Source organism: Hippocampus comes, unplaced genomic scaffold (assembly GCF_001891065.2).
Source record: "Hippocampus comes isolate QL1 unplaced genomic scaffold, H_comes_QL1_v1.1 scaffold22, whole genome shotgun sequence".
In the NCBI taxonomy this organism is placed as follows: domain Eukaryota; kingdom Metazoa; phylum Chordata; class Actinopteri; order Syngnathiformes; family Syngnathidae; genus Hippocampus; species Hippocampus comes.
The window spans coordinates 6,821,082-6,840,443 of record NW_017806175.1 but is presented as its reverse complement, the minus strand read 5'-3'; the positions used below and the strand labels follow the sequence as shown (position 1 = coordinate 6,840,443).

General features: G+C 45.0%; 1 protein-coding gene and 1 long non-coding RNA gene across 8 annotated transcripts in view; one reads left to right on the top strand and one right to left on the bottom strand.

Annotated features, from left to right (window-relative positions):
* tp63 (tumor protein p63) overlaps window positions 1–19,362 on the bottom strand; it is a 69,525-nt gene that overhangs the window by 8,022 nt on the left and 42,141 nt on the right. For 5 of the 7 annotated variants that reach the window (XM_019897173.1, XM_019897168.1, XM_019897169.1 and 2 more), the window contains 4 exons: window positions 10,500–10,757; window positions 1,445–1,631; window positions 1,251–1,366; window positions 370–479 (listed from right to left, as the gene is read on the bottom strand). In XM_019897173.1, the coding sequence (XP_019752732.1) occupies window positions 370–479; window positions 1,251–1,366; window positions 1,445–1,631; window positions 10,500–10,757 (671 nt within the window). Of the gene's footprint in view, window positions 1–369; window positions 480–1,250; window positions 1,367–1,444; window positions 1,632–10,499; window positions 10,758–16,582; window positions 16,832–19,362 lie in introns of those variants that run through there. The other 2 variants (XM_019897172.1, XM_019897174.1) reach the window with 1 other exon arrangement.
* On the top strand, window positions 418–15,401 carry LOC109532366 (uncharacterized). The gene is made up of 2 exons (XR_002171366.1): window positions 418–501; window positions 15,043–15,401. It is a non-coding gene; the product is annotated as an uncharacterized LOC109532366 (long non-coding RNA).

Genomic DNA, 19,362 nt, shown 5'->3' with positions numbered 1-19,362 from the left:
CTTCAAAGTCTGAATAAGCTCTTGTTAGGTTCTCAATCAGCCAGGTCATGCTAACCTGCAAAAGTTGAATGGAGGCGACTGACTGCTCTTCTAAAAGAGCCGAATTGCCGGCAGTCAACTTTTCAACCACTGAAGAGTTCAGTTAAAAAAAAAAAATCTTAAAAAGTTAGATCCTCAGTCACGCACGAAGAGGCCAGTTGTGTCCATTCACATTTATCAGCTATTGAAGGGTTCAGTTCTCAAAATGTAGAATTCAACGGATCATTTCTGCTTTAATTAAGTCATTTGTTCCTGCCTTGTTTTTTTTTTTCTGTTTGTTTTTTTGTTTTGTTTTTTTTTAGCCCAGTTACTGTGCAGCGTGCGGCTTACTCTCTGGTCTCCAGGGTGACGATGATGAGAATGGGTCGCCGGTTCATGCCGCCAACGCAGCTGGAGTTGCACATGAAGTTGTACAAGATGGTGGTGAATTCCGTGCCCACCTGATGGGAAACGGCAAGTGAGGTCATTATTTTATTTATTTTTTTTACCCCCTCTCCACTGCAAATTAGCTTTTGTAGTGCTGGCCACACTGCCTGTAAACGCCATCTGCAGGGGTTTTAATCATGGTTTGTTGACAGTGCAGAGATGGAATGGCGAGATAACAAAGTTGACCAGACAAATTTTTTCTTCTGAGTTAATATCAGAATACCCTTTCAGAAAATATCAGCACTTTTACATCCATTTTTCAGTTTCTGGGGTAGACATGGCGGGGACAAAGTTGAGTTTGAAATGTTGCCATCCGTGAAGGAAGTATATAAAGCCTCCTTCGATCATGGTTTGTTGACAGTGCAGAGATGGAATGGCGGGATAACAAAGTTGACCAGACAATTTTTTTTGCCTTCTGAGTTAATATCAGAATACCCTTTCACACTTGTGGTATTTCTTCACCGTGTGTCGATCGACAGCACAAAGGCAGTACATCGTCATCTTGGAAACTTTCCGCATTCTGAGGTAGTATCAAAAACTTTTTTTTTTTTCACTCTGTCAGAAAATATCAGCACTTTTACATCCATTTTTCAGTTTCTGGGGTACTCATGGCGGGGACAAAGTTCAGTGTGAAATCCGTGGAGGAAGTATATAAAGCCTCCTTCACATCGCCTGTCAAATGCAGCATTTTTCGACCATTTTAAGCAATGCCAAGATTGAATAAATTGACCCGGTCAATTTTTCATCTGGCAGCAGTATCATAAGCTCCTCGTCTGGATTCTCACCTGAGGCGGCTCGTAGGGCACCAGCACGCTCTGCCTCCCGGTGATGGAATCCTCCACGTACTGGGCGTGGCTATTACCCTCCACGCGGATCAGGTGACTCGGAGGTGCAATCTGACCTGGTGCGGGATTACAGTGGCGGTCAATACGCGATGACGAATCGAAACAGTCAATCGAACCAAATCAAGTCAACCGACCGTCGTTGAACTCGCGGCTGAGCTCGTGGTTGGGGCATCGCTTTACCACCTCGGTCACGTGTTCCGCCTTCTTGTAGACGGGCATGGCGCGGATGACGGCGCCTTGCGGTGGGGTGGTCAGAACTTTGATCTGGATGGGACACGTCTTGGCGATCTGGCAGTACAGTTTCTTCAGTTCCGTGGAGTACTGTGAACGGAGAACGCACAAGAGCACACAATGAAGCAGAATAGAAAATCGAGACAGAAATGTTCGGCCTTTGGAGGTAGTATGAGAAAGTCTTGTCATGCCGGGTGGTGAAAAGCCGGCATGGTGTGTCTTTTAATTTTTCTGTCACTGTTCTGTATGTACAGCATCGCCATGGAATAGCGGCACATAGTGATTTCTGGAATGATCCGCTTTTCGAGGTAGTCACAGAAGCCTGTTTCACACCACCGGTCTTTTCTGTGTTGTTGCCCTTGATAAAAATACGGACACAGAACAGGCGGGGGTTCAATTCGACCCGGGCAGGACTAGAAACGTTCACTCTGCCCGTAAAAAGCCGACGTTTTTGGCTTTTCTCGTTACACTTCTGTATAACTGGCGCAGATATGGAACGGGAAAGAGAGTCAACCTGGCAATATTCCGCCTGGAGGGGTAGTATCGTTATTGTAAGTGCTGTGGCTCCTTTCCTGTGTCGCTGTGAATGATAGAAATGACACAAGGAATGGTGGGAACATGGTGTGTCTTTTAATTTTTCTGTCACTGTTCTGTATGTACAGCATCGCCATGGAATAGCGGCACATAGTCATCCTTGGAATGACCGATCCACTTTTTGAGGTAGTAACAGAAGCCTGTTTCACACCACCGGTCTTTCCTGTGTTGTTGCCCTTGATAAAAATACGGGCAGGACCAGAAATGTTCACGCTGCCCGTAAAAAGCCGACGTTTTTGGCTTTTCTCGTTACACTTCTGTATAACTGGCGCAGATATGGAACGGGAAAGAGAGTCAACCTGGCAATATTCCGCCTGGAGGGGTAGTATCGTTATTGTAAGTGCTGTGGCTCCTTTCCTGTGTCGCTGTGAATGATAGAAATGGACTTGACAACTTTCCACCTTCAGAGGTAGTATTGGAAGCTCTTTTCACAGTGCCTGAAAAATATGGACCATTTATTTGTTTATTTTCGTGTGTGGCTGTTCTGTATAAATTCCTTGACAAGTGGACCTGGCAATTTTCCGCCTTTGGAGGCAGTATCAGAGGAGCCTTTCCAACTGCCTGTAAAAGGTGTTTTTTTTTTTTTTTGTTGTTGTTGTTGTTTTGGCGGGAATGAAGTCGACCCAGCAATTTTCCACCTTTCGAGGTTGTATCAGAAGCTATGACAAAGAACGAATGTCCGCGCCTAAGGGAAAAGGCCTAGCCTCTGGTTGCGAACCTTTCTTTTGAACAAGATCTCGGGGTGAAAGAAGGTTGCAATAAAAAGCTCTCGTGACCACTTACGAGCGCGCAAAATCCACAACGGCGGGCCGAATCGAAGAGACGGATGGACGGGGGGTAACACCTGTTAACTGGACCAACCCAACCCTGTCTTGTTTTGCCCTTTGGCAAAAAGGGAGGTTAAATAACGAGGAAAGTGATTAGCAGCCACTTGAATCCGCACGCACACACATTTTGGGGCGCCCTCGAAGATGTCTGATGGAAAGCCTTGTGGTACTTCCGAGCGGCTCCATAAAAACGAAGCCTGCAGCCGCAATTAAAGCAGGCCCGGCTTTCATCTTTTGGAAAGGCTAAAGGGGGTTTGGGGGGGGGGGGGGGGGGGGGGGGGGGGGCTTTCGTTAGCCAGGCTACGCTAGCACTCCGGCGCCATCCTTCTGGCTTCCCCGTCCAGCTCTTCCTTCCATTTTCCCTTCTATCCATCCTTCCTCATTTCTTCCCGGAAATGAATGTCAAGTCTTTTCTACCCTTCCCTCGTCCATTCTTCCTTCCCATTTTTAACCCTTCCATGCACGCTGTAACCTAATAACGCGATAAATCTGTCCTCTGCAGTAGCCGCCGTCCCTGAATGAGTCTAAAAAGTGTATACAGTACCGACAGTGCTTTGTTCTTCCTTCCTTCCTTTCATACGTCCTCATAGCTTGCCATCATTCCTTCCTTTCAACCTTCCTTCTTCCATTCTCGTAGAATAAATTCAAGTCTGTGCCTATTTTCGGCCAACGCAGTAGATTCATCGCCCATCGTACCTTCTGAGAGCCACTTCCCGGTGTACTGCTCATTAATTGCTCATGAACAACAATTACAATAACAATAATCATAAGATGGCTGCAATTGGCTCTATACGAAAGTTCATCGGTTGTCTCTCCTTGCTTTCACTCTTCCTTCCTCCCTGCCTTACATCGACCGGCAACCAATCCATCCGAAAGTGTAACGAAAAAAAAAAAACAACAGGCGCTGGCAAAGACGGATGGCTGCACTCGAACCCGACACTCCCCCCCGCACGCCACCGTCACTCTGCTAAATGAGGCGGAAAAGCTTCAGATTCGGTGGGGAAACCAAGCTGAATATGACGGCACAAAAGAGACCGGGGCAACGGTGTCCAATCCTCCTTTTTCGAGGGGGCCTCACAAGCCTTTTACATGGCGTAGTTGTGTGAGGTGGCAGCTACACTTTTTCAAGCTTCTTCTTTTCCCCCCCCAGTATCGTTTCTCTGTATTTTAAAGTTGAGTATTTTTCAGGAGAGGAAAAAAAAGCATTAAAACATTGACAGAAATGTAGAAAACAGAAATCACGGATGAGGTAATGCAGGAATTTTGGGGGATTTATTTTTCTTTATGCATATTAAGAAATATGCACAATGAAAAATACATTTAAATTATTGAACATGATTTAAACCAAGGCTATCCACACTGGGTTTTGAGTCATTTTTGTGCCTGCGGCAGGTTTTACGGGTTCAAACGCAACATTGCGCCAATACCTTTTTGATTTTGAACAATTAAAAATGTTTAAACTCCACATCTAAATCCCAGTTAAGGTACTGAATCTGTCTTTTTTTATTTTATTATTTTTTTATTTAAGGTTTGGCAGGGATGGTCTTCTTATGCATGGTGTTTAGAATAATTACAGGCTGCGGCTTTTTGTGGCGCTGCAGGCTAAAAACAAAAGACGCAAAAACACACACAACGCGGGCCGAGGAGAAAAGATCTAATCTTTCTGATAGTTTGTTTAGATGATATCAACCTATCCCAGGCTGGCTCGCACCCACCCAGGCGAAGTGCGAGGAGAACACGACGCAACCACCATCCCTGCCCTCCAGCTACAAACTTTTCAGCACAAATATGCGCTCGTTTGCTCAGCGCTAACAGCTAACGCTAACCGGGTTGAAAGATGGGATTCAGGAGCGGGGGGCAGCGGGGTGTGAGACTCCACACGCGCCAGATGTGTACACACACACACACACACACACACACACACACACACACACACACACACACACACACACACACACACACACACACACACACACACACACACACACACACAGTGCAACCTCATCCGATGTACGGGCTAAACTTTTAGCTCTCGACACCTTTTGATGAACTTTTCTAAAGGAAGCGAAGCAGAGCGAAAAGAAGAAGACAAGAAGATGGAAGGCATCGAGGATGTATGAAAGTTGGATAGAAGAAGGGAAGGGCGGAAAGAATGCTGGTAGGTAGGAAAGAAGGATAAAAGGAAGGAAGAGTGGGAGGATGGAAGGAAAGAAGGAAGAATGGGAGGTTGGAAAGAAGGGCAGAAAAAAGATACATTAAAGGAAGAAACAATGAAAGTGAGATGGAAAGAAGGAAGGTTGGGAGGATGGAGGGAAGAGTGGAAGGTTGGAAAGAAGGGAAGCGGTAAGGAAGGCCATAAGTAAAGACGGAAGGCATCAAGGATGTCTGAAAAGTTGGATAGAAGGATGCAAGGAAGGGAAGAGCCCTGGAAGTTAAGAAAGAAGGATGAAGGAAGAAAAGCGAGGGAAGGATGGATGGTAGGGAGTATGGAAGGAAGAGTGGAAGGTTGGCAAGAAAGGAAGAAGAAAATGAAGGAAAAGGATGATGGAAGGAAGGAAAGAAGGTTGGAAATGAAAGCAGGAAGGAAGAAGAGGGAAGGTGGCGTGAACGAAAGCAAGGACGCATGAAGGGAAGGAAGGAGGAAAAGTGAAGGCAGAAAAGAAGGCCCATAACGAAGGACCAAACTTAGGGAAGCAGGATGGAAAGAAGGGTGGGACGGAGACTCAAACCCCGTCTGAAAAATGATTCAAAACCCAATTCCAAACCCCGACACGGAAACTGATTTTGAAGCCCCGCCCGCCACTGGCGGCGTCCAGCATCTTTCGTCATTGCGATGGCCCCGGGACACGCGAGCAAGCAAAGTTCCCGTGCAGCCGCAGGTCCCGACAGGCCCGCCAGCTGCGGCGTTCCTGTGGCGCTGACAGGCGCTGCGGGCGCATGCACCCCAGTCAAGTCCTGACAAAACACGCACGGCGTGGCGCCTCTGGTCTTGTCTGCCTCATACCTGACATGTCGCATCTTGCCTGCAGTGTCAAGAACGTGTTGGACTCATGCTGCTTCTTCAACTTCCTCTGTGGCAATCGACAACACCGAACTCTCGGGGGAAGCGTTGGAATTTCGGCAGGGGAAAAGTCGCTTAAAGTCACGGAAATGGACGATGTCTTTGTTTTGGGTGAAGCAGCATGCGGTTCAAGGTTGTGTTTGTGTGGCATGCTCAGTTGCTGAGAAATGTTATTTCAGGAATGCGACAGTTAGGCTCCCCGCAAAAAAAAAAAAAAAAAAAAAAATCTCCCAATTTTGACAAATGTGTAATGAACAGTACGTAAAAAGCACTTCAGCGGGGACGCGTTTATTCATCAACCGTAATCCAACCGTCAAGATATATTCATATGTCTGGTATGTTTTTTTCAAAGGGCAGCTTTTCTGTGAAATTGAGGTTTGGAAAATCACTGGGATGAGTAACGGATCCCCGTAGGTGGTTGTGTTGCATCACTTTAGATTTGAGGCCAGCATAGCTTTTGAGTAGAAGATACGGTCAGGGAGTTGAATCTCGAGACAATTTTTGGCACCTCACACAGGATTAGAGAATTGTGTAGGTGGTTTCAACGTACGGTTGTGTGTCGCACGCAGTGTGTTTTCTTATTCGTATATCTGCGAATAGGTTTATAGTCTAATGTGTCGCGATAGCAAAACATTATTAGCATCATACACTTTTTGTTTTTGGGTGCCAAACCCATGATCGACTGCTGATTACCTAAAGACCAGAAAAGGCTCGAAACAAACTTTTTTTCTGGTGAAAGTCAAAACGCTCAAAATTTTAGAGCAGGGGTGCCAAATTCATTTTTGTCGCGGGCCGTTATGACATTTCAAGAAGTCAAGAAAAATGGTTGATTCAACGATTGTTTAAGTTCTTGTAATGAGGGGTTTGGTAACAAGAAAACACAATTTATATCTTATTTATTAGATATGAGAATTTAAAATTTTGGTAGACATTTTAGAAAGGATCGTGGAAGTTGACATGTTTGAACTGCTTTCGGGGGCCACATAAAATGATGTGGCGGGCCAGATCCGGCCCCTGGGCCTTGAGTTTACCACCTGTGCTCTCGAACTCGAACTCTGCTCTGAAAAGATCGACATTCCTCTCTCGTCCATCTCTGTGGACTTCATCTTCATCGATTTGCCTTTTGAGTCATCTCCACAATCACCCGCCTCATATTTTCACTTCACATTCCCAACGCGTAAATGCGTCGCCGGCTGACTCTGTTCTCCACTTTTGCAGTTTCCAGTATCGTTATGTATGAACTTTTCCATAACGTGAGCCCAAATCGTAAAAAAAAAAAAAAAAATGAATCATACACCCTTGTCCGCCTCCTCCTCTGGCTGCACCTTGAGTAGCTTCCAGGGGCGAGTGTCGACACGCTCCCTGACACAAACAAGTCTCGGCCCCATCTCGTGAGGCGTGGGACGGGCCCGCAGATGTTCCCGGGACAAGCTGCGTCTTGCCGCCTTTCGCTGGAACACTTTTCTCTTTGAGACAAACCCTTCCTCCTCCTCCTCCTCTTCCTCCTGCGGCGCAATTGACTGGAAAAGGGAGTATTGACACAAGTCTTATCCACGCTAGGGCCCTCCATCCATTACTGTAATCCCGGCGACCCCCTAAAGACACCGACCGGGCAAACGCCGGCAATCTTCTCAATGGACAATTGTCAGGGGGCGCAGGGGGGAGATAAGCTTTGGCGATGCGCCATGGATTCAGAGCTGGGAGATCAGTGATGGAGGAAGAGGAAAGAGGGTGGGGGGGAGAAGGCTTTCTGGGAAGAGGTGGACTGGAGGTGTTGTGTGTCACCCTCGTTTTACCCAGACAGGAAGAGGTGAAGCGATGGGGCGAGGATTAGGTGTGTCTCCGTGAGAGGAGTCGTCAAAAAAAAAGGGAATCGCTGATGATCCTGTTCGTCCCCCGGGGCTGCTTCAAAAGGAGGCCGACGTTGGCGCAGCTTTGTGTGATTTTTTTTGTTGGATTGAGGGTTTATGGTTTTTGGTCAATTTGAGTTTTGGAAAAAAAAAAAAAATGAATGTACTCTTTCATCCTTATTGCCGTGGAAAATGATGAGTTTCAATTTGAAATAGAAATTAAAGATGACATTACTTTTTATTTATTTGGGGGGGGGCGGGCAAAAAAGATCAAAGAAAGCGTAGACATTTTGGATTTGGGCAGGTCTGATTTAGAAATTAAAAGTAGTATGTCATCTTCAGAAAATACATGGAGGATTGGAAATACATTGAATAATACTTGTGATATATTATCATATGAACACAGGCTATAACAAACAATTTTGTTTTTGGGCCAGTGATTTTCAGATTCATTTTTACCCTCACACTTGGAAAAAAATAAAAATGAGTACCTCGGATTGAATGTGTGAAGTCTGAAAAGACATCTAAATATGTCTTTGGGAGTGCATGAAAGTACAAATCTAAGATATACAAGTCAATATTCAAAATTTTGGTTATAACTTGAGATAACTGACTATTTTTAAAATATGTCTATTTCTAAAAAAATAAATGCCGTACCACCAATAGATTTATGGCAATCTTTGCAGGTGAGTAAATGCGCCCCCCCAGACACGATTATGGAAACATATCAACTGTGAACATTCAGCGGTCCCAGTTTGGTTGTACGGGGTGTGGCGTTCGCAGAACAAAACGGCGAGCGGGAATACAGCCGGTGTCGCCTCGTCACCATTTCCAGCGCTCTTCGGGCGGCATTGCGCAAAAACTTTACTGCCCATGTTGTATGTTGTCATGTCACATGACTCTCCAGCTGTTTACAAGTCACGACATCACTTCCTGCCAACTCATATGCTTCACAAAATGAACGATTGCATCAATGATGCGGCATCAAAGCCAGAACAGAAGAGTTTTCCCAACTCGGCCCCATTAACACAAAACGAAACTATGGCAGGATCTTGACAATTGCTTTCGACGCAACAGGGCGAGAGAAGTAAATGTCAGGTGTTAAATTCACAGCTTCTGTTACGGCTCTCATTCTACAAGAGTGATGAAAACAGAACCTCGGGGGAAGTAAGAACAATTTAAGGTGTTCACAGTGCTGACAGCAAGGTAACGTTTATGGTGGTGTGATGACAGAGGTCAGTGGCCATCCAGGTGTGGCCACGTGACACCAGGCGACTGCTCTGTCATTACCCGCCACATCTGCTACTTGGTGACGGGGTTCTTTTAAAATAGTTTTTTGTCCCCCTCCTCTGATATCATCAAATGATCCGATTTTGGTGTTGCTGTGTGAAAGTGTTCTGATATAACCATTGTGTGAAAGAGGCTACACAGTGAAAATGGCTAACAGGTATGCAAAGCGGTGTTTGTATATGGCCGGCACACACTTCTCCCACCCTGTTGTCATATCATAATCAGGTTGTGGGATGCAGTGTTGCTGCGTGAAAGTGTTCTGATTTAGCTATGGTGGAGGCTACACAATGAAAACCGGTGACGGGTACCCAGAGCAGCATTGTATAGCGTCACCCTGTCATTCTCTTTTACAGACCTGTTGTGTGGAAGTAACTTTCTGACAATTACTGATGTCATCTAATTATTTGATTGTGTTATGTTGCTATGTGAAAGAGGCTACACAATGAATATGACAGACAGATATACAGAGCGGTGTTTATCTGACACTTGTCCCATCCTGATATGCTGAGAGCAACTTTTGTACAAACGCTTATGTCAGCTTATTTTGAGAATGTGGGATCCAGTGTGAACGAGGCTACACAATGAAAATGTGCAGCATCAGTTTATACCTTACATTCCTCTTTGCTGAAAGCGACAGTCCAATAAGCACTGAACTTATCATATTACTGTCCGCAAAAATCAGATCGGGTTACGGTGTTTGGAAGTGTTCTGTTGCACCGATTGTGCTGAAGGAGGCTACCTAATGAAAATGACAGATACACAGAGCGTCATCTGCATACTTGCCATCCACTTCTCGCTGTTGTGCTGAAAGCAGCTGTGAGACAAGGGGTCTCTAATTTTCCGATAGCTGAGTGGCTCTGCGCAAAAGAGGCTACACAATGAAAATAGCAGACGAACATACCATCTGCATATTCCTGCAACTTTTTGCCTCATCGTGTTGAAAGTGACAAGGGGTCACGATAGTGAATTAGCTGATTGCTGATGTGCTCTCTGTGTGAAACAGGCCACAAAATGAAAACACTAGATGGAATAAATAGTTGACCTGGCACTCACTCCTCAGGCCGTTATATGAAATGCAATTGCCAGAAAAGTGATGACATCATCTCATAATGCCACTGCTGATTGTCTCTCTGTGCGGCTACACAATGAAAGCTACAAATGACTATTAAGTCTGTATATGCCCGCAACACACTCTCGGCACAATTATTGTGTTGAAAGTCAAGTGTCAGACAAGCAGCGACGTCATCTTAATGATTTGATTGCTGATTGATTCTTTGTATGAAACAGGCTACACAATGCAAACAGCAGACGAGTAGTGGTAGAGGGGCTGCCTTACCGTCCAGGTTGCCGACTTGGCCGTGCTGGACTGCTGGAAGGACACGTCGAAGGTGTGCGGGCCGGCGTAGTCGGTGTTGGACGGAATGGCGGGCGAGGGCGACAGGGCGTCAAAGGTGGAGCTGGGCTGGGCGTAGGGCGATGGCGCCGTGACGCCGTTTTGGGCGTGCTCCGTGTTGTACGGGCTGGTGGACGTGGAGCCTCCGTTCTGGATGTTCTGCTCCATGCTGTTCAACAGGCCCAGGTTGGTGTACTGAGACTGCGGGGGGGACAGAAAAGGGTTTTCATGTTTAAATTTAAGCTCCGCATGGCATCAAACTGTATTTTCTTCACCGGAAACAGGAGTGATTATGGGATAAAGTGACATCAGAACCACAACGGCGATTGTGCTGGCTCAATTGACATATTTGAGTAAGCTTGGCTTGTTAAGATAGTGATCAGTAGGAATTTCAACTGTGTCAGGCCGTGAGCATCAAATGCTGTCCACTGTAGTATAACCGCTGTCCCAGAAAGGGTTAAACTGCCAGCTGCACACCGAGCGAGGAGACCAAACTAGCGTGAACAGGACTGAACTGTTTATGTGCATCATATCGTAACTGTATAAATCAAAGATACACATGCATTTAAATTTTGATCAAAGACACCAAGCAAGACAGGAAACCACAAAACCCATCATGTATTGCGGCATGCGCAGGATGTTCGCGGAGCCGTTTTCCAGGTTTGGGCAAATGTGATTCATGATTTTGATTTGATTAATTTTTTCTTTATTTTTGTTGATGCTTACAGCTTATAGCTAAAAAACAACCCCAAAAAAGACAATATCTCAAGAATATTACTTAAGAAAGAACCCCCAATTTTTATTTTGGAAATTCGGTAGGAATTTGAATGAATCCATATTCAGTATCAGTTCCACTTTTTGAATATTCCCTGCAATGAATGAGATTTTCAACATAACCCAAAATCTCTGCCAGATGCTTTGAGTTCAAAAAACACCCCAAGCTAAATTTACCGTAACTCTTCTCCGACATACATCAATCTTCGAACGGTTGAGAAGCATCGCTTCAATATATTTCTTAAACATCAACTACTACTTTCCTACTGCCCAATGGCTTTGGTAGCATCCACAGAATAAATTTGTGAATAGCAAACCACAAATAGGTGGAGCTTCACTGTATGCGATTTATTATTGTTGAATATTAATTGCTGAAGCTTTCTTAAATCTGCTCAAATTTGGAATCGACACAGGAGGAGAAGGTTCAAATATTCAGGTTGGCATTTTATGTTTCTTGTTAGTCTAATTGCCACATGTCATTACGTAAAAGTATCTATAAATCAACCTTGATCTTTATATCCTGTATTTTGTATTTCACGCAGAGCGGCGAGGGATTATGTGACACCTGAGCACTTAAAAATACCCCACAGTCTGGTCCCGACTCCTGAAAAACCTGCGAAGAGATCAAAGCTCAATGGTGCTAAGCACAGTTGGGCGCTAATGGCTAACGCCGCTCAAAAAAAGACATCCTCACTTTCCAGGAGATAAAAGATCCAAAACATAGCCGTCTTCAAACGCGGCCATGCCGTTCCGTTTATAAGCACCGCATTCCGGGACGGCCATCAATCTGTCGTGGATTTATTTCCAGCCCCTCCCGGAATGACCACAGCTGTCTCTTCCACTCGACCCCCCCCCCCTCTCTCTCCCCCCCCCCCCCCCCCCCCCACCCCGGCTGGCCAGGTGTTAGCGCACCCTTATGAAACGCTGCTTTGACACACGCGCACATAAACACACATGAGGACACGCACACGCCGCCGCCACCGCAACGGGGTCATCCGAGTGCGGGCAGGATGCGGGTCAAAAGCCCAACGAGGCACCGCTAAGCTCCGGAAAGAGCGCCGTTCAAAAGGGTCTGGGGGACACAATAGTGCAGGCCATGCAGGTGTTGACTTTGTTCCAGCTCGAATTTTGTGTTGGTGTCGTTTATAAAGAACAGCGACTTGGGGAAACGAGACAAAAAAACTTGCACGGGCAGTATAAACTTCTCATGCCACATCACGGGAGGAAAATTGCCAGGGAGGCTTCAAAAGATGGAAAAAAACGGGGAAAAGAGACAAAAAGGGGCTCCTGATACGACAACCAAAGGTGTGAAATTGTTGGGTTGACTTTTATCACCACAAAAGTACACATCGAAGCCAGAAATCATTCTTACACAATTCCGTCTTTTCCCCGAATGAGTGACATCACCGCCTCTTCGAGTAGCGGCGGTGGGGGTGTGTGCTGGTAGGGGTGCGCTACGATGACGCCGAAGCGACAGGCGATAATGATCAAATAACAGTGGGAAGAAAAACAAAGGCATCGGAATTCCAGCCGCTTGGGAATAAACACCCGGTCATCAAGGATTTGCTGTTTAATTGACTGGAAATCAGGATCACGCCTTCGATTAAAAAAAAAAACAAAACTGAATTCTCCTTGATGTGACTCTGCCATAATGGCCGTTTAATAAGTGCCTCCGGAACATTCCCAGGACTTTGGGAATGTAGATCAAGATCCTTGACAGGCTCAGCAGCCTTTCCCCCCCCCCCCCCACCCACCACAATGTCACCAAGTCTGCTTGAAGCCTCTTTGAGGCTGACTGGGGGGGAGAACATGCAGAGAGGAAAGAGAATGCAGGGCACAAGCTTTTCTGACCAACACAGCGACTTATATTAACCACGAGGCTCCTTCTCGCTACATACTGTTGAAAGCGTTCGAGAGAATAGGTGCAAACATGCAATGGTTTACAGATACATGGGGCATTGCCGCAAACACAATTGTTTTCAGTCATTTGCGCACTATTTTCTTTGACTGTGTACATTTGAAAGAAATGTCAGCCTCTGTAATCCTGCTCTCTATGCCTACAGAAAGCTACAGCTAGTAAGTTCGTTTTATTAAGTACATCTTTGGGCATGATTGTTGATAATTCGCACACTTCCGAGGTTGCGGGCACCACGCTTTCGGACTCCGTCAGGCATTCAAGCCGACTTGGCCCGAGGGAGGGGTTAGCATGAGTGACCAGAGTGGCTGGAGGGGTTATGGGAGGTGGGGTCATTAAAGGAGGTGTGTCTGGGTGGAGGTGGGTGGTTTTTTTGAGGGGGGTGGGTTGGTAAAGGTGGTGGTCTCTCCGCACCTATGGCAGCAGGTGATTGTATCAACATCAACACACCATCACAGCAATTATCAGCCCCGGACGGACGCATTGTCCGCTTCTAAGGGGGCTCGTGGGGGCTGTGGAGCTTTGGGGGCGGGGGGCTTTGCAACACGATCCCCCTCGGCTCTGCGGTGGCACTGAGCCGGACACCACTTAAAGACCCCCACCCCACACCGCCCGCTTTGCTTAACAACAGGTTGAAAGACAGTGACCCCCACACACCTGCTAAACGCTACCTGCAATCTGAGAGGGCCACCGCACACACCCACGTACCAAAGTAAACCAATAAATATATAAAAATGTAATTTCCCATGTTATTTTAAACTTACGATCACCAAATCCACAAAAAAAAAAAAAAACAATGTACTTGCAAAAAAAAGTTTTTTCTGGTTTTCTGAAAACATTCAACTATGACTTAGGCAACTGCGCTAACTAGCTTAACGATATACAGTCGGGCCCTATTGACAAAATAATGACAGAGCTTGCCAAGACCTTTGAATTTGAGTTGTGACTCCACTTGGTTAGTTACAGAAAGAAAATAATTGTTCGCGGAACACGGGTCTCCCGAAACATATGACTTCGGCGACTATGCTATCAACCTAGCAATATTAGCAAAATGCATATTTATTCAAAATAAATGTATTAAAATAAAAGCTAAATGAAATCTTGATATCCACGATGCGTATTTCAAGGATGTAAAAAAGTAAATCAAATACATAATTGAGCATACGTCATCAAATATAAACAAACGGTTGCATTTTTATATTTTCGAAATAGAAAATGCTTTAAATCTAATAAAACACACAAATATAACAATAAATAATCTTTTTTTTTTTTTTAATACCATAACATAATCATTTTTATGATGACAAATATCCACAACTAGCTGTCTGCATTGACAACATTCCGGAAAACTATCGAGGTGGACATTTCCCACTTCCGCCTCTGGGAAAAGTACAACGGAATACAAGTCGCACACCACAAACAATTGACTGTTGTCATCCTAACCCCGGTGACCCAGGCCTCACGCTTGCACCAAAGAAAAAAAACCCCAACAAAAAAGACTGGGAAATGCTTTCAAAGCACCTCAACTGACTGTCAAAATCACAACGGCGGCTCACGTTGACATCAATCACAGCATTTGACTTTCAGAGCCAAGAAACCCCGATTGCTTTTCCAAAGTCAGCAACTCATTTTCACTTTTGTACCACCAAAGTGCGCAGCCAGGTGCGCTTCACCTAAATGCATCAAATAAATCACAACTTTTCACATGCGGAAGCTCCGGGAAACATCAAAGACCCCCCCCCCCCCCAAAAAAAAGAAGCCCTCAATTAAATGTTGACGCAGACTGTGTTTTTCTAGGTGTGGTTCACCCACACGCGTCGGAAGCCAGAAGAAATCGACAAGACATACAGTTGCAGATTACAAACACAAGCTCAGGCCGTGAATTCAACAGAAGCTGCTCATGCGGAAATAAAAATCGAATGAAAAACACAATTGTCGTTTTTGTTTACCAAGGTGTGGTCATGTTGTGGAAAAAAATCAAAATGACAAGAAATGACATTTCCACCAGACATGGACGGAAGCTTGTCACACAAAAATAAACATCAAACTACAAACAAGATGCGTTTTGAAATCCAAATGACAGAAATGACATTTAATTTTAGTTGGTGCGCAACGGGACAGTTGCACAGAATCCGAAAGAAGCTACAAACGCAAAACAACTTAGCAATCAATTTAGAGGACTCTTGTGCAGTTGGTAGGTGGGATCTTGGGATCTCAAATGTGTTGGGGGAGAGATTCTAAATATGATTCACGTTGCTCAAAGAAATCAAAATGGCATACGTTTCAGTTTCAGCATATATACAATATACATCCAAGTAAGGCCTTTAAATCAATTTCGGCAAAAAATAAAATGCCCCTCAAATGGAAAACTTGTCAGGAAAAACATCCCAAGTTGTGTTTTTCAAGGTGTGGTTTATGTCACCCTGAGAAATCAATCCGTCTTAAACTGCAGCTGCTGAGTGTCCAGCGGAAGCTCTGAATTGAGAAAAAAAAACCATCCGAGCACTGCCGAGGAAGGGATTTTTACAAATTCCAAGTGCAGTATTGCTGTAAAAATAAATAAATAAGTAAAAAAAATCTAAACAGCATTGAAATGACGCAAGAGTGTAAATAAATAAATAAATAAATAAATAAATAAATCTAAACAGCATTGAAATGATGCAAGAGTCCAGCTTATGTACAAAAGCTACAGTTAAGTCTGACAGATTTTGTCAATATTTTGGATTCACAAAAAATAGACATAATGATGACGAAATGAGTGGACGTTTATATCCAATATTATTAACATTTTGCTTTTCTTTTTGAATAAATCAACAATTGCCTTGAGATTTTTCAGGATCCCCCCCCCATAAAATATTGTTCTTCCGGAAGAATGAAAAAAAATGTTTTTGAAAAATATAGTGAATGACTGACAATTGTTTCAAAATTTTCAGAAAAAAATCGAATATTCCTCCTCCAGAAGATTAGATTAGATTAGATATCCTTTATTTGTCCCACACTGGGGAAATTTACAGCCTTCAGCAGCAAGATTGTGGGTAGAAAGAAGAGAAAAGAAAAGAAAGAAGAAGAAAGAAGAAGGAAAGAAAAAGTACCAAAAGAAAAAAAAAACTCTTGAAAAGACAGTTGACGCTTTCAAAATCTAAGCGCGCGCCGTTTTGCCCGCGCATCCAGGTGTTTACATTCCTCGCATCACAACATTCCGATGCAGCAAATCCAATTCAATCAAATAAAATCCCAATTAATCCAAGATTTGGGTTATTCTTTTGGGCGAGGGGTGGGGGGTGGGGGGGTAGGGGCGAATCCTGCCAATTTGAGGCCCGTGAACCTGAACGCTTACCTCGCTGTAGGGCGTACTGGTGCCCGTCTCCAGGTACAACATGTTGGCGCTGAGATTGAGCAGGGCGGCTGCTGTTTGCTCCACCGGCTCCAGGATTCCCCCCTGAAAAATCTTTACTTGACACGGAGCGCAAATGACGCTGAATCGGTTGTGGTGGCGGTTCGGGGTGACGGGGGTGGGGGTAAGACGGGATGCTTAGTTAGCAACGTGGAGGGGCGAGGAGAAAAAGAAGAAGAAGCTCCAGACAGAATCCATGGGAGGGCTCTTATATACTGTGAAGTCGGTCGTGGGAGGGCGGGGTTGGAAGATCTACCTGGGAGCTACCTGAGTCCACGCCCATCCTGGGATAGAAGAGGTTGCCGCTTTCTCCCCCGAAAAAACACCTCGAGTACTTTTGTCCCAATGGGAGGGAGAGAGAGAAAACTGGAAACTTGAATATCCGATTCAAGTTTTTACTTGACATTTTCCAAAAGTGCTAACAAACCGCTACGCCAATAAAGCAAATGGCTAACACACAAAACAACTCCCGCCAAAGAAAGTCCGTTACAAACGAGGGTCTGTGGACAGAGTGAGAGTTGCGGCAGTCAGCTTCGTTAGCATACCAATGACCTCTCCCGAGCAACAATAATTGACCCCCCCCAAAAAAAGTACCCCCCCAACCACAACAACGTCGATGCTTTGTACTGCATTGTATCATCACAAACAACTGCTGTCGAAGTGTCAAGTCGGCAGTGCACCATATGTCGAAAGCTCCAATACTTCTGATGCGATTCACTCCAATTCTGATGCGATTCGGCAATCGCAATGTGCCGTATGCAAAGTAATATTTAATACTAAGAAATAAAATAATAAATTAGTAATTACGCAACATCATAAGACTTTACGATATGATACGATTCACTCCGGTTAGGACACATTTCACTCCAATTACGACGCACGATTGACACCAATTCCGATACGATTTACGCAATCGTATCTAATTACGATATGATGCAATTCAACTACGATACAATAGGATCTCCTCTAATTTCGAAAAAAGGATTCACGTCAATTAGGACGTGTGCATTATTTTCCTCACTCGCAGTATTTCCATCTCCACTCGCGTAATGTTCCAACGCTTCATCCCAACTGACTCTGAGGTTCCCCTTCCAGCGCAGATGCCTCCGAGTGTTGTTTTAACATGATTAGAAGTTTGTTTAGGTGGGCTAATGATCCCCCTCACAAGGCTGCCGGAGACTTTAAAGTGTTGATGTGTTGACCCCCCCCACTGCTGTGGGCCCCCGCCCCAGGCTGTGTAACACAGGGTGGGGCTGCTGATTGGAGACACTGACGAACTGGAAGCGCTCACCGCTCAAGTCCTTCGAGAATTTATTCTGACCAAAGGGCAACAGGCTACGCTTCCTCATACTAGGTGCACGTGGACCTTTATTATGCGCACGCACACACACACACACTCAAATTTCCAGCTGCTTCCACTGAAATTCTACTTAGAAACCTATTTATTTCCCTCCCGAAGCCAGACAATGTGATTACAGACAATCAAGAGAACTTCCTGATAAAATTCCCACAGTAGGGACACATGTGTACGACAGTAGTACACTCCACTTACAAAATTAATTGGTTCTGGAAGAAATTTCTCAACGAGAAAGGTTTGTAAGTAGGGACGCGTTTTGATTAATTGGTTCTGGAAGAAATTTCTTAACGAGAAAGGTTTGTAAGTAGAGACGCGTTTTGCATGTAAATGCCCTAATCCGTTCCAAGCCCCCCAAAATGCAGACATAAATGTTTTCTCGAGTACAAAAATGCATCAAAATATGCAACAAATGCATGTTACAATTACATTATTGCGCAATAAATGAGAGTTGTGCAAAATGTAAAATACATAGAATAGAGTCAAGAATAAAAATGATGGTCATTGAACTTTTAACTGCATCCTCATTGTTTTTTTGCCCTCTTGTTCTCTCTCAGAAGTGGTTTTTGCCTGGCGTTTTGTAAAGAACTGCTCCAAGGACGTTTGCTTTTGTCGGCTTTTAACAATCCTTCGAAAATATCCAAGGCGAACATCAGCATAGAGAGTGATCGCCCGACTGGTGAAGACTTTTCATGCCGTGCTAAGCTGCCACTGTGATGAACAGTTTCCTACCCCGGTCAGTACTATTTTGATTAGCAACAGGTAGGGCTAAGTAGCAGGAACATCACCATCCATGACATGAGATAGTTGCACTGACTTTTAAAGTAGCTCCCTTCCCTCCGGAACCGACAATAATGTGTTTCTCTTCAGACGCAACGTTAACAAACAGCGTGCCAGCAGCTTACTGCAATTGCGCATTGACTCGATACAATTTCTGCCATCCTGAGCAAAGAAACAAAACATTGATTGACTTTTACCAGCGACGACTCCAGGAAGAGACGGGAAGCACTAACGCAAAGACGTAACGCGATCTCCCCCCCCCGCTCCCGAGTGACGACCGTGCCACTCTTACACCTCTGAAAAGGTGCGCCGTCGCCACCTAACCCTTCCCCCCCTCCCATCCCCGCACCCCGATAGCCCCTTGACTCAACACACAGCTGATCCTCGTGTTATCAATGTGTAAAATCAGCTGTTTGTGGGGCAGGATATAACGTTTCTTCTCCCACTACATTCCTCACTGTTATTCTACCCTCTGTTTGCATTACCCTAACCTCCACCACTACACTTTTACATGGGTGGGGGGGAGACATCAGCACTGATCGATGAGAGACGGGACTTGTGTTAAATTGTTGCCCCGCAGCTACAAGAG